The following is an 11,166-nucleotide window of genomic DNA, read 5'->3' on the forward strand; positions in this document are numbered from 1 at the left end:
AGCCGTGCTGTGACAGAGCGCGTGAGCGTAGTTTTCACTGTGAGGATGGGATGTAGCCTTCGGCCAGGTGATGCCTCCAGATGATTAGCCATGCGAGTGACAGCCGCAGAGGACCATTTTCCCGAGAGGATTGAAAGTTGCCATCGTCGAACGGTGAACCCCTATACACAGCTTGCCATGGAAAGGAGTAAGAAGGATTGAGTTGAAGCAGTAGGAAAGTAGGCGTCCTTGAGCCATACAGTCTCTCCATACGCTTATCTGAAATTCCCACCAATGAATCTACATAAGTATCCTATCCCTTTTATTATTTCTTCTTTTTATTATTAATTTTCGAAACCATAAACAAATTTAATCTGCCTAACTGAGATTTACAAGGTGACCATAGCTTGCTTCATACTAACAATCTCTGTGGGATCGACCCTTACTCACGTAAGGTTTATTACTTGGACGACCCAGTACACTTGCTGGTTAGTTGAACGGAGTTGTGTTCACTCGTGCCAATTTCAAATTCCATAATTTTACAAGGAGTACAACTTAAAGAATATGGATCACAATTTGGTCCACCATCCATCTTGAGAGTGTTTCCTCTTGCTGCCCCATCATCTGTAGTTGAAGCTCTTTCTGTGCTCCTTGGCTTTCCAAATACTGTCTAGACAAGCCATCAATGGCTTCCTGCAATTGGTGCATGTCCAAGGTCTCTAGTGCTTGCCCCTCTAAGACTTGTCCTTCCACTACATGAGGGGCTGTCCTCTTCCTTTGCTTCTGTTGAGGCATGGGGGATGCGGCAGAATTCATCCTTCGGACCGTTATTGGAATTCCTTCCTTTATCCACACGGGTTCCTCATCTTCAAAAACCACCCCAGCTTTCTTGCATATTCGGTAAATAGTGCTGGGGTAACCTAACGTTCCTCTTGAGTCGCTTTTCTCTGCCATCTTTCTAATACCTTCAGCTATGAGTTCATGAACCTTGATTTCTCCTCCCTTCAGTATACAGTGCACCATTGTGGCTCTCTTGACATTCACCTCCGAGTTGTTTGCAGCTGGGAGAATAGACCTTCTCACTAGCTCAAACCACCCCTTGGCTTCAGGAGTGAGATCTGTTCTCTTGATGAACTTTGGTTTCTTTCCCGCAGACCTTTCCCAGTCAGCTCCGGGTACACAAATGTCTCGTAAAATCTGGTCATAATTGGGGTTGTTGTCCAATCTTGAGTGATAACTTTCTTCTTCAAACGGTATAGACCGTAGCTTCAGTGCCCTCATGACACTCATGGGACCAAAATCCACCATCTTTCCTCTCACAAAGCTTGTATATGACTCATCTTTCTTATCATATCGGACCGCATTCGCATAAAATTCTCTTATGAGGTTTGCATTCACCTTAATGACCGGATCAGTGAGGAGCTCCCATCTTCTCTTTTCTACTTTCTCTGTGATTTCTGGACACTCAGTTTTCTTCACTTGAAATCCCAGCTCATAAATGATTTCCTTGTCAACCATCCACCCGTATTGCAATGCATGATACAAGCTTTTAAATCTCTTTTCATCATATGGGTGTTGCTCCATGGGTTCTTTTCCCTTCCTTCGTTTAGAACTTGAAGAAGCCATGAATGAAAGTTGTGTGAAGGTGGTAAGGGTGTGAGACTTTTGGTTGTTTAGGGTTTTATTGCAATGAAGCGGGTGAGGGGGAAATGTTTGTACTGTGAGAGGGAGTGTCTTGTGCCGAAATGAAGAGTTGTGAAGATTGGGTTATGACAATGAATGTGGGCACGGAACAAGGATTCTTTATATATGGAAGTTGTGAGAGAATGGAGGGTGTGGATGATGGAGTGGTTACTTGATGGACGGTTAGGGTTATGCATGGATAAAAGACAAGGATTATCACTTTATGATGGAGATTGCTCGGTCTTTTAGGTGTCCCATTTTTCCAATGTTGCATGGCAACATTTTCCAATGTATTCCCTTTTTAGAACAAGTGTGTAGTCCCTCCTTTTGTGGTGTCCGAACTTTCTTTGTTTGGTTGTCCTATCTATCCCCATCAATGCTCCTTTTCTTTTCCCTATAAAGACAAAATAAGAAAGGTGAGAATAATATCAAACCAAAGACAATTGAAATTTTACGGTAAAGAAAAGAAAAGATTAGATTGTTCATTTATGAACTCCAACTAACTAACTAACTATGTGTCTTTATATGCACATTGGTGGCACCTTGGGGTGACACCAAACTTAGTTTGGAGCACTGTGATGAAAATTTTTGTTCAAAGCTCCCAAGACTAGCATGCATCTTGGTTTGCTTTGAACACCAAACTTGTTTCTCACTATATACTGCACAATAAGGTTTTTACCAAGTGTTTGTCAAGTTTGGGTTGGAATTCATAAATGTTGACTTATTCACTATATTCTAAAAGCATATAAAACATGGGTTGCCTCCCATGAAGCGCTTCTTTAGCGTCACTAGCTTGACGTTTCTCCCTCATCAGGGTGGTTGGTAATGCTTGAAGTCCTCCCCTCTCGCTGTGGACTTGTATCCATTGGTTGTATCAATGATCTCTACATGTTCCAGGGAAAGAACTCTGTTGATTGTGAAGACGTTAGGTAACTGAGATGGTATAATGGGGAGATTAGGGGGGATATCTGGGAAGTAAGCTGAGATCACTCTATCTCCTGGAGAGAAGTCTTCCGTAGGGATCTTTTTGTTCCTCCACTTTCTTGGTACCTTCTTCCTTGTGTCCTTTGATATTGCCTTGCTCTTGATGACTTCTTTTTCTAAGGGGGTTGTGATGTTGTCTTCACATGCCTCTAGAGGTTTAGGTTCTTCCAACTTTTCCTTGAAATGTGGTAGTTGCTGTTTTCCTTGTTTATCAACCAAAGGGGTCTCCAGATAGGTTGGGTGTGCTTCAGTGCTTGCTTCCTCCTTCAGCATCTCATTACGATCTTTGCTTGGTTCCTTGTGCTCTTGGTCTGCTTCTTGTGAGAGTTTGAAGACATTAAAGCTGAGCCGTTCATCATGGATCCTCAATATTAGCTCCCCTTTCTCCACATCTATGAGTGCTCTGGCCGTAGCTAGGAAGGGTCTTCCCAATATGATTGGGTGAGTGTGACTCTCTTCCATATCCAGGATGACAAAGTCTGTTGGGAGAAAGTATTTCCCAACCTTTAGCAATACATTTTCCACCACTCCTATTGCTTGCTTTTGAGTCTTGTCAGCCAGTCTGATGACTACATCTGTGGACATTATCTCATTGATCTGCAGCCTCTTCGCCAGGGGTAGGGGCAGTAAGTTGATGCTTGCCCCCAAATCACAGAGTGCTCTATCAAACATTGTTTCCCCTATGGCACAGGGGATGTGAAAACTCCCTGGGTCTCTTCTTTTTGTAGGCAACTCAGGTTGAATAAGGGCACTGCATTCCTTATTCATTACTATAGTCTGGCCTCCTTTGATTGAGCTTTTCCTGGGAAGAAGTTCCTTCATATACTTGATGAATGCAGGCATTTGTTGGATGGCCTTGATGAATGGTACGTTCACATGCAGAGATGCAAACAAGTCTAGGAACCTTGAGTATATTCTCTTTCCCACAGCACCATTGAGCAGTTGAGGGAAGGGTGCATAGAGCTTCAGCAGCTCTTGTTGTGAGATTTCTGGTTCTTGGTGATCTCTATCCTCCTCCTTTGTTGAGTTGTCTTCAGGTTGTTTGCACATTTTGCCTTGCTTGTCTTCAATCTCTTGATCACTTGTAGTGACCATTTTGCAATCTTCCCATCTTACTTTCTTTGCTTCTCCTTTGGGGTTTTTCTCCGTGTCACTTGGGAAGCTATCAGTAGGTTTGGGAATCTTCTCAGCTAAATATCCCACCTGGAATTCCAGCTTCCTAATGGTCTCTCCCTGGTTCTTAATATTGGCTCGCACCTCCTCTTTGAACACCTTATTTTCTTGAATCTCTTGGCATATTCCTTCAAGTAAGGTTTCAAGCTTAGAGAGTCTGTCATCAATTGATGGTAGATTGGGATTAGAGGTGGAAGGATGAGAGGTGTTGTTTTGGTTTTGATATGGGTGTGGAGAAGTGTTGTTGTGGGGGTGTTGATATGTCCTCTGTGTGAATTGTTGATGGGCTGCATTATTGTTGGAGTTGTAACGTCTCTAGTCTTGGCTTTGATCTTGCTGATTCCCCCACCCAAAGTTTGGGTGGTTCCTCCATCCAGGGTTGTATGTCTTGGAGTATGGATCATGGTTCTGTCTAGGTGAATTCCCAATGTAGTTGGCTTGCTCAAGGTTACCCTCTGCCTCTTTTTCAACTCCTTCTTGGGTTGTTGAGGAGGTGGTGATTGCTGCCACTTGGTTTCTCTCCATCTTCTTGGTGAGGTGGTGCGCGAAATTGTGAACAATACTTTTTCACAACTCTCATAATCCCCGGTCATGAACTCCAAAAACTTGGTAGCTCAATTCCATGGTATTACACAACTTCGCACAACTAACCAGCAAGTGCACTGGGTCGTCCAAGTAATAAACCTTACGCGAGTAAGGGTCGATCCCACGGAGATTGTTAGTATGAAGCAAGCTATGGTCATCTTGTAAATCTTAGTCAGGCAGACTCAAATGGATATGGTGATGAACGAAAATAACATAAAAGATAAAGATAGAGATACTTATGTAATTCATTGGTAGGAACTTCAGATAAGCGCATGAAGATGCCTTCCCTTCCGTCTCTCTGCTTTCCTGCTGTCTTCATCCAATCCTTCTTATTCCTTTCCATGGCAAGCTTGTGTAGGGTTTCACCGTTGTCAATGGCTACCTCCCATCCTCTCAGTGAAAACGTTTGCAAATGCTCTGTCACAACACGCGAAATTCAGCTGTCGGTTCTCGGTCAGGCCGGAATAGAATCCATCGATTCTTTTGCGTCTGTCACTAACGCCCCGCCTGCTAGGAGTTTGAAGCACGTCACAGTCATTCAATCATTGAATCCTACTCAGAATACCACAGACAAGGTTTAGACCTTCCGGATTCTCTTGAATGCCGCCATCTGTTCTCGCCTATACCACGAAGACTCTGATCTCACGGAATGGTTGGCTCGTTTGTCAGGCGAGCACTCGGTTGTCAGGCAATCAACCATGCATCGTGCAATCAGGAATCCAAGAGATATTCACTAGAGCCTTGGTTGCTTGTAGAACAAAAGTGGTTGTCAGTCACCTTGTTCATAAGTGAGAATGATGATGAGTGTCACGGATCATCACATTCATCAAGTTGAAGAACAAGTGATATCTTAGAACAAGAACAAGCGGAATTGAATGGAAGAACAATAGTAATTGCATTAATACTCGAGGTACAGCAGAGCTCCACACCTTAATCTATGGTGTGTAGAAACTCCACCGTTGAAAATACATAAGAACAAGGTCTAGGCATGGCCGAATGGCCAGCCTCCTAATGATCTAAGAACTAGATGTCCAAAAATGAAAATACAATAGTAAAAGGTCCTATTTATAAGAAACTAGTAGCCTAAGGTTTACAAAGATGAGTAAATGACATAAAAATCCACTTCCGGGCCCACTTGGTGTGTGCTTGGGCTGAGCAATGAAGCATTTTCGTGTAGAGACTTTTCTTGGAGTTAAACGCCAGCTTTTATGCCAGTTTGGGCATTTAACTCCCATTCAGGTGCCAGTTCCGGCGTTTAACGCTGGGATTTCTGAGGGTGACTTTGAACGCCGGTTTGGGCCATCAAATCTTGGGCAAAGTATGGACTATCATATATTGCTGGAAAGCCCAGGATGTCTACTTTCCAATTGGGCTTCTGTAGCTCCAGAAAATCCACTTCGAGTGCAGGGAGGTCAGAATCCAACAGCATCTGCAGTCCTTTTCAGTCTCTGAATCAGATTTTTGCTCAGGTCCCTCAATTTCAGCCAGAAAATACCTGAAATCACAGAAAAACACACAAACTCATAGTAAAGTCCAGAAAAGTGAATTTTAACTAAAAACTAATAAAAATATACTAAAAACTAACTAAATCCTACTAAAAACATACTAAAAACAATGCCAAAAAGGGTACAAATTATCCGCTCATCACAACACCAAACTTAAATTGTTGCTTGTCCCCAAGCAACTGAAAATCAAATAAGATAAAAAGAAGAGAATATACTATAGACTCCAAATTATCAATGAAACTTAGCTCCAAATTAGATGAGCGGGACAAGTAGCTTTTTGCCTCCAAACAGTTTTGGCATCTCACTTTATCCTTTGAAATTCAGAATGATTGGCTTCTTTAGGAACTCAGAATCTAGATAGTGTTATTGATTCTCCTAGTTAAGTATGATGATTCTTGAACACAGCTACTTATTGAGTCTTGGCCGTGGCCCAAAGCTCTCTGTCTTCCAGTATTACCACCGGATACATACATGCCACAGACACATAATTGGGTGAACCTTTTCAGATTGTGACTCAGCTTTGCTGAAGTCCCCAATTAGAGGTGTCCAGGGTTCTTAAGCACACTCTTTTTGCCTTGGATCACAACTTTATTTCTTTCTTTTTCTTTTCTTTTTCTTTCTCCCTTTTTTTTTCTCCTTTTTTTTTGTATTCACTGCTTTTTCTTGCTTCAAGAATCATTTTTATGATTTTTCAGATCCTCAGTAACATGTCTCCTTTTTCATCATTCTTTCAAGAGCCAACAATTTTAACATTCATGAACAACAAATTCAAAAGACATATGCACTGTTCAATCATACATTCAGAAAACAAAAAGTATTGTCACCACATCAAACTAATTAAGCTAGTTTTAAAGATGAATTCAAAATCCTGTACTTCTTGTTCTTTTGTAATAAAAATAGTTTTCATTTAAGAAAGGTGATGGATTCATAGGACATTCATAACTTTAAGGCATAGACACTAAGACACTAATGATCATAAGACACAAACATGGATAAACATAAGCACTAATTTTCGAAAAACATAAAATAAAGAACAAGGAGATTAAAGAACGGGTCCACCTTAGTGATGGCGGCTCTTTCTTCCTCTTGAAGATCCTATGGAGTGCTTGAGCTCCTCAATGTCTCTTCCTTGTCTTTGTTGCTCCTCTCTCATGATTCTTTGATCTTCTCTAATTTCATGGAGGATGATGGAGTGTTCTTGATGCTCCACCCTTAGTTGTCCCATGTTGGAACTCAGTTCTCCTAGGGAGGTGTTCAGTTGCTCCCAATAGTTTTGTGGAGGAAAGTGCATCCCTTGAGGTATCTTAGGGATTTCATGATGAGTGGGATCTCTTGTTTGCTCCATCCTTTTCTTAGTGATGGGCTTGAGGTCATGCCTTCTCAGTTGAACCGGCTTCCCTCTTGAATCTCTCTTCCATTGAGCGCCCTCTTCACAAATGTCTGTGAGGACTTGGTCCAACCTTTGATCAAAGTTGACCCTTCTTCATGGCCACAACTTCATAGAAGTGGTCTTGATGCACCCTTGAGATGAATCTTTCCATCTCCCATGACTCGGAGGTAGAAGCTTTTGCCTTCCCTTTCCTCTTTCTAGAGGTTTCTCCGGCCTTGGATGCCATAAATGGTTATGGAAAAACGAAAAAGCAACGCTTTTACCACACCAAACTTAAAAGGTTTGCTCGTCCTCGAGCAAAAGAAGAAAGAAGAGAGTAGAAGAAGAAGAAATGAGGAAGAAGGGAATGGCTTTTGTGTTCGGCCAAAGAGGGGGAGAAGTGGTGTTTAGGTTGTGTGAAAATGAAGGGGTGAAGAAGGGTATATATAGGAGAAGGGGGGGTCATGGTTCGGTCAAGTGAGGGTGGGTTTGGGTGGGAAAGTGGTTTGAATTTGAATGGTGAGGTAGGTGGGGTTTTATGAAGGATGGATGTGAGTGGTGAAGAGGAAGAATGGATTTGATAGGTGAAGGGTTTTTTGGGGAAGAGGAGTTGAGGTGATTGGTGAATGGGTGAAGAAGAGAGAGAGAGTGGTGGGGTTGGTGGGGATCCTGTGGGGTCCACAGATCCTGTGGTGTCAAGGAAAAGTCATCCCCGCACCAAATGGCATTCAAAATCACGTTTTGAGCCATTTCTGGCGTTAAACGCCGGGCTAGTGCCCATTCCTGGCATTTAACGCCAGGTTCTTGCCCTTTTCTGGCGTTTAACGCCAGTCTGGTGCCCCTTTCTGGCGTTAAACGCCCAGAATGGTGCCAGATTGGGCGTTAAACGCCCACCTGCTAGCCTTACTGGCGTTTAAACGCCAGTAAGTTCTTCCTCCAGGGTGTGCTGTTTTTCTTCCTGTTTTTCATTCTGTTTTTGCTTTTTCAATTGATTTTGTGACTTCTCATGATCATCAACCTACAAAAAACATAAAATAACAAAAGAAAATAGATAAAATATAACATTGGGTTGCCTCCCAACAAGCGCTTCTTTAATGTCAGTAGCTTGACAGATGGCTCTCATGGAGCCTCACATTTTCTCAGAGCAATGTTGGAACCTCCTAACACCAAACTTAGAGTTTGAATGTGGGGGTTCAAGACCAAACTTAGAGTTTGGTTGTGGCCTCCCAACACCAAACTTAGAGTTTGACTGTGGGGGCTCTATTTGACTCTGATTTGAGAGAAGCTCTTCATGCTTCCTCTCCATGGTGACAGAGGGATATCCTTGAGCCTTAAACACAAAGGATTCTTCATTCACTTGAATGATCAGCTCGCCTCTATCAACATCAATCACAGCCTTTGCTGTGGCTAGGAAGGGTCTGCCAAGGATGATGGTTTCATCCATGCACTTCCCAGTATCTAGGACTATGAAATCAGCAGGGATGTAATGGTCTTCAATCTTCACCAAAACATCCTCTATAAGTCCATGAGCTTGTTTTCTTGAGTTGTCTGCCATCTCTAATGAGATTCTTGCAGCTTGTACCTCAAAGATCCCTAGCTTCTCCATTACAGAGAGGGGCATGAGGTTTACACTTGACCCTAAGTCACACAGAGTCTTCTTGAAGGTCATGTTGCCTATGGTACAAGGTATTGAAAATTTCCCAGGATCTTGTCTCTTTTGAGGTAATTTCTGCCTAGACAAGTCATCCAGTTCTTTGGTGAGCAAAGGAGGTTCATTCTCCCAAGTCTCATTTCCAAATAACTTGTCATTTAGCTTCATGATTGCTCCAAGGTATTTAGCAACTTGCTCTTCAGTGACATACTCATCCTCTTCAGAGGAAGAATACTCATCAGAGCTCATGAAAGGCAGAAGTAAGTCCAATGGAATCTCTATGGTCTCATTTTGAGCCTCAGATTCCCGTGGTTCCTCATTGGGGAACTCAATGGAGGTCAGTGCACGCCCACTGAGGTCTTCCTCAGTGGCGTTCACTTCCTCTCCTTCCTCTCCAAATTCGGCCATGTTGATGGCCTTGCACTCTGCTTTTGGATTTTCTTCTGTGTTGCTTGGGAGAGTACTAGGAGGGAGTTCAGTAACTTTCTTGCTCAGCTGTCCCACTTGTGCCTCCAAATTCCTAATGGAGGACCTTGTTTCAGTTATGAAACTTTGAGTGGTTTTGATTAGATCAGAGACCATAGTTGCTAAGTCAGAGGGGTTCTGCTTAGAATGCTCTGTCTGTTGCTGAGAAGATGATGGAGAAGGCTTGCCATTGCTAAACCTGTTTCTTCCACCATTATTGTTGTTAAAACCTTGTTGAGGTCTTTCTTGATTTTTCCATGAGAAATTTGGGTGATTTCTCCATGAAGAATTATAGGTGTTTCCATAGGGTTCTCCTAGGTAATTCACCTCTTCCATTGAAGGGTTCTCAGGATCATAGGCTTCTTCTTTAGATGAAGCATCCTTAGTACTGCTTGGTGCATTTTACATTCCAGACAGACTTTGAGAGATCAAATTGACTTGTTGAGTCAATATCTTGTTCTGAGCCAGAATGGCATTCAGAGTATCAATCTCAAGAACTCCTTTCTTCTGATTGGTCCCATTGTTCACAGGATTCCTTTCAGAAGTGTACATGAATTGGTTATTTGCAACCATTTCAATTAGCTCTTGAGCTTCTGTAGGCGTCTTCTTCAAATGAAGAGATCCTCCAGCAGAGCTATCCAAAGACATCTTGGATAGTTCAGAGAGACCATCATAGAAAATACCTATGATGCTCCATTCAGAAAGCATGTCAGAAGGACATTTTCTGATCAATTGTTTGTATCTTTCCCAAGCTTCATAGAGGGATTCTCCATCCTTCTGTTTGAAGGTTTGGACTTCCACTCTAAGCTTACTCAATTTTTGAGGTGGAAAGAACTTTGCCAAGAAGGCATTGACTAGCTTTTCCCAAGAGTCCAGGCTTTCTTTAGGTTGAGAGTCCAACCATATTCTAGCTCTGTCTCTTACAGCAAAAGGGAATAGCATAAGTCTGTAGACCTCAGGGTCTACCCCATTAGTCTTGACAGTGTCACAGATTTGCAAGAATTCAGCTAAAAACTGATGAGGATCTTCCAATGGAAGTCCATGAAACTTGCAATTCTGTTGCATTAGAGAAACTAATTGAGGCTTAAGCTCAAAGTTGTTTGCTCCAATGGCAGGGATAGAGATGCTTCTCCCATAGAAGTCGGGAGTAGGTGCAGTAAAGTCACCCAGCACCTTCCTTGCATTGTTTGCATTGTTGTTGTTTTTGGCTGCCATGGGTTCTTCTTCTTTGAAGATTTCTGTTAGGTCCTCTATAGAGAATTGTGCCTTAGCTTCTCTTAGCTTTCGCTTCAAGGTCCTTTCAGGTTCAGGGTCAGCTTCAACAAGAATGCCTTTGTCTCTGCTCCTGCTCATATGAAAGAGAAGAGAACAAGAAAATGTGGAATCCTCTATGTCACAGTATAGAGATTCCTTGAGGTGTCAGAGGAAAAGAAAAGTAGAAGACAGAAGTAGAAAATTCAAACTTATCAAAAAAGATGGAGTTCGAATTTTGCATTAAGGGATAGTGTTAGTCCATAAATAGAAGGATGTGAGAAGAAGGGAAGTGATTTTCGAAAATTAAGTAAAGATTTTTGAAAACATTTTTGAAAAACACTAATTGATTTTCGAAAATGAAAGTGGAAAAGAAATCAAGTGATTTTTGAAAAAGATTTTGAAATTAGAAGTTAAAAAGATTTGATTGAAAACTACTTTGAAAAAGATGTGGTTAAGAAGATATGATTGGTTTTAAAAAGATGTGATTGAGAAGATATGATTTGAAAACAAATTTAAAA

General features: G+C 42.0%; 1 protein-coding gene and 1 non-coding gene across 2 annotated transcripts; one reads left to right on the plus strand and one right to left on the minus strand.

The window, feature by feature from the left end:
- Positions 1-2,472: 2,472 nt before the first annotated feature.
- Positions 2,473-3,741, minus strand: LOC130980811 (uncharacterized). The gene has a single exon (XM_057904455.1). It carries the CDS (start codon positions 3,739-3,741, stop codon positions 2,473-2,475), a length of 1,269 nt encoding a protein of 422 aa, XP_057760438.1.
- Positions 3,742-10,096: 6,355 nt separating this feature from the next.
- LOC130954933 (small nucleolar RNA R71) lies at positions 10,097-10,204 on the plus strand. The gene has a single exon (XR_009076518.1). It is a non-coding gene; the product is annotated as a small nucleolar RNA R71 (small nucleolar RNA).
- The last annotated feature ends 962 nt before the right edge of the window (positions 10,205-11,166 follow it).

This window comes from Arachis stenosperma, chromosome 1 (genome assembly GCF_014773155.1).
Source record: "Arachis stenosperma cultivar V10309 chromosome 1, arast.V10309.gnm1.PFL2, whole genome shotgun sequence".
In the NCBI taxonomy this organism is placed as follows: Eukaryota; Viridiplantae; Streptophyta; class Magnoliopsida; order Fabales; family Fabaceae; genus Arachis; species Arachis stenosperma.

Coding starts and splice junctions, on each gene's coding strand:
- LOC130980811 (XM_057904455.1), bottom strand. CDS start 3,741: ATGGTCACTACAAGTGATCAAGAGATTGAAGACAAGCAAGGCAAAATG.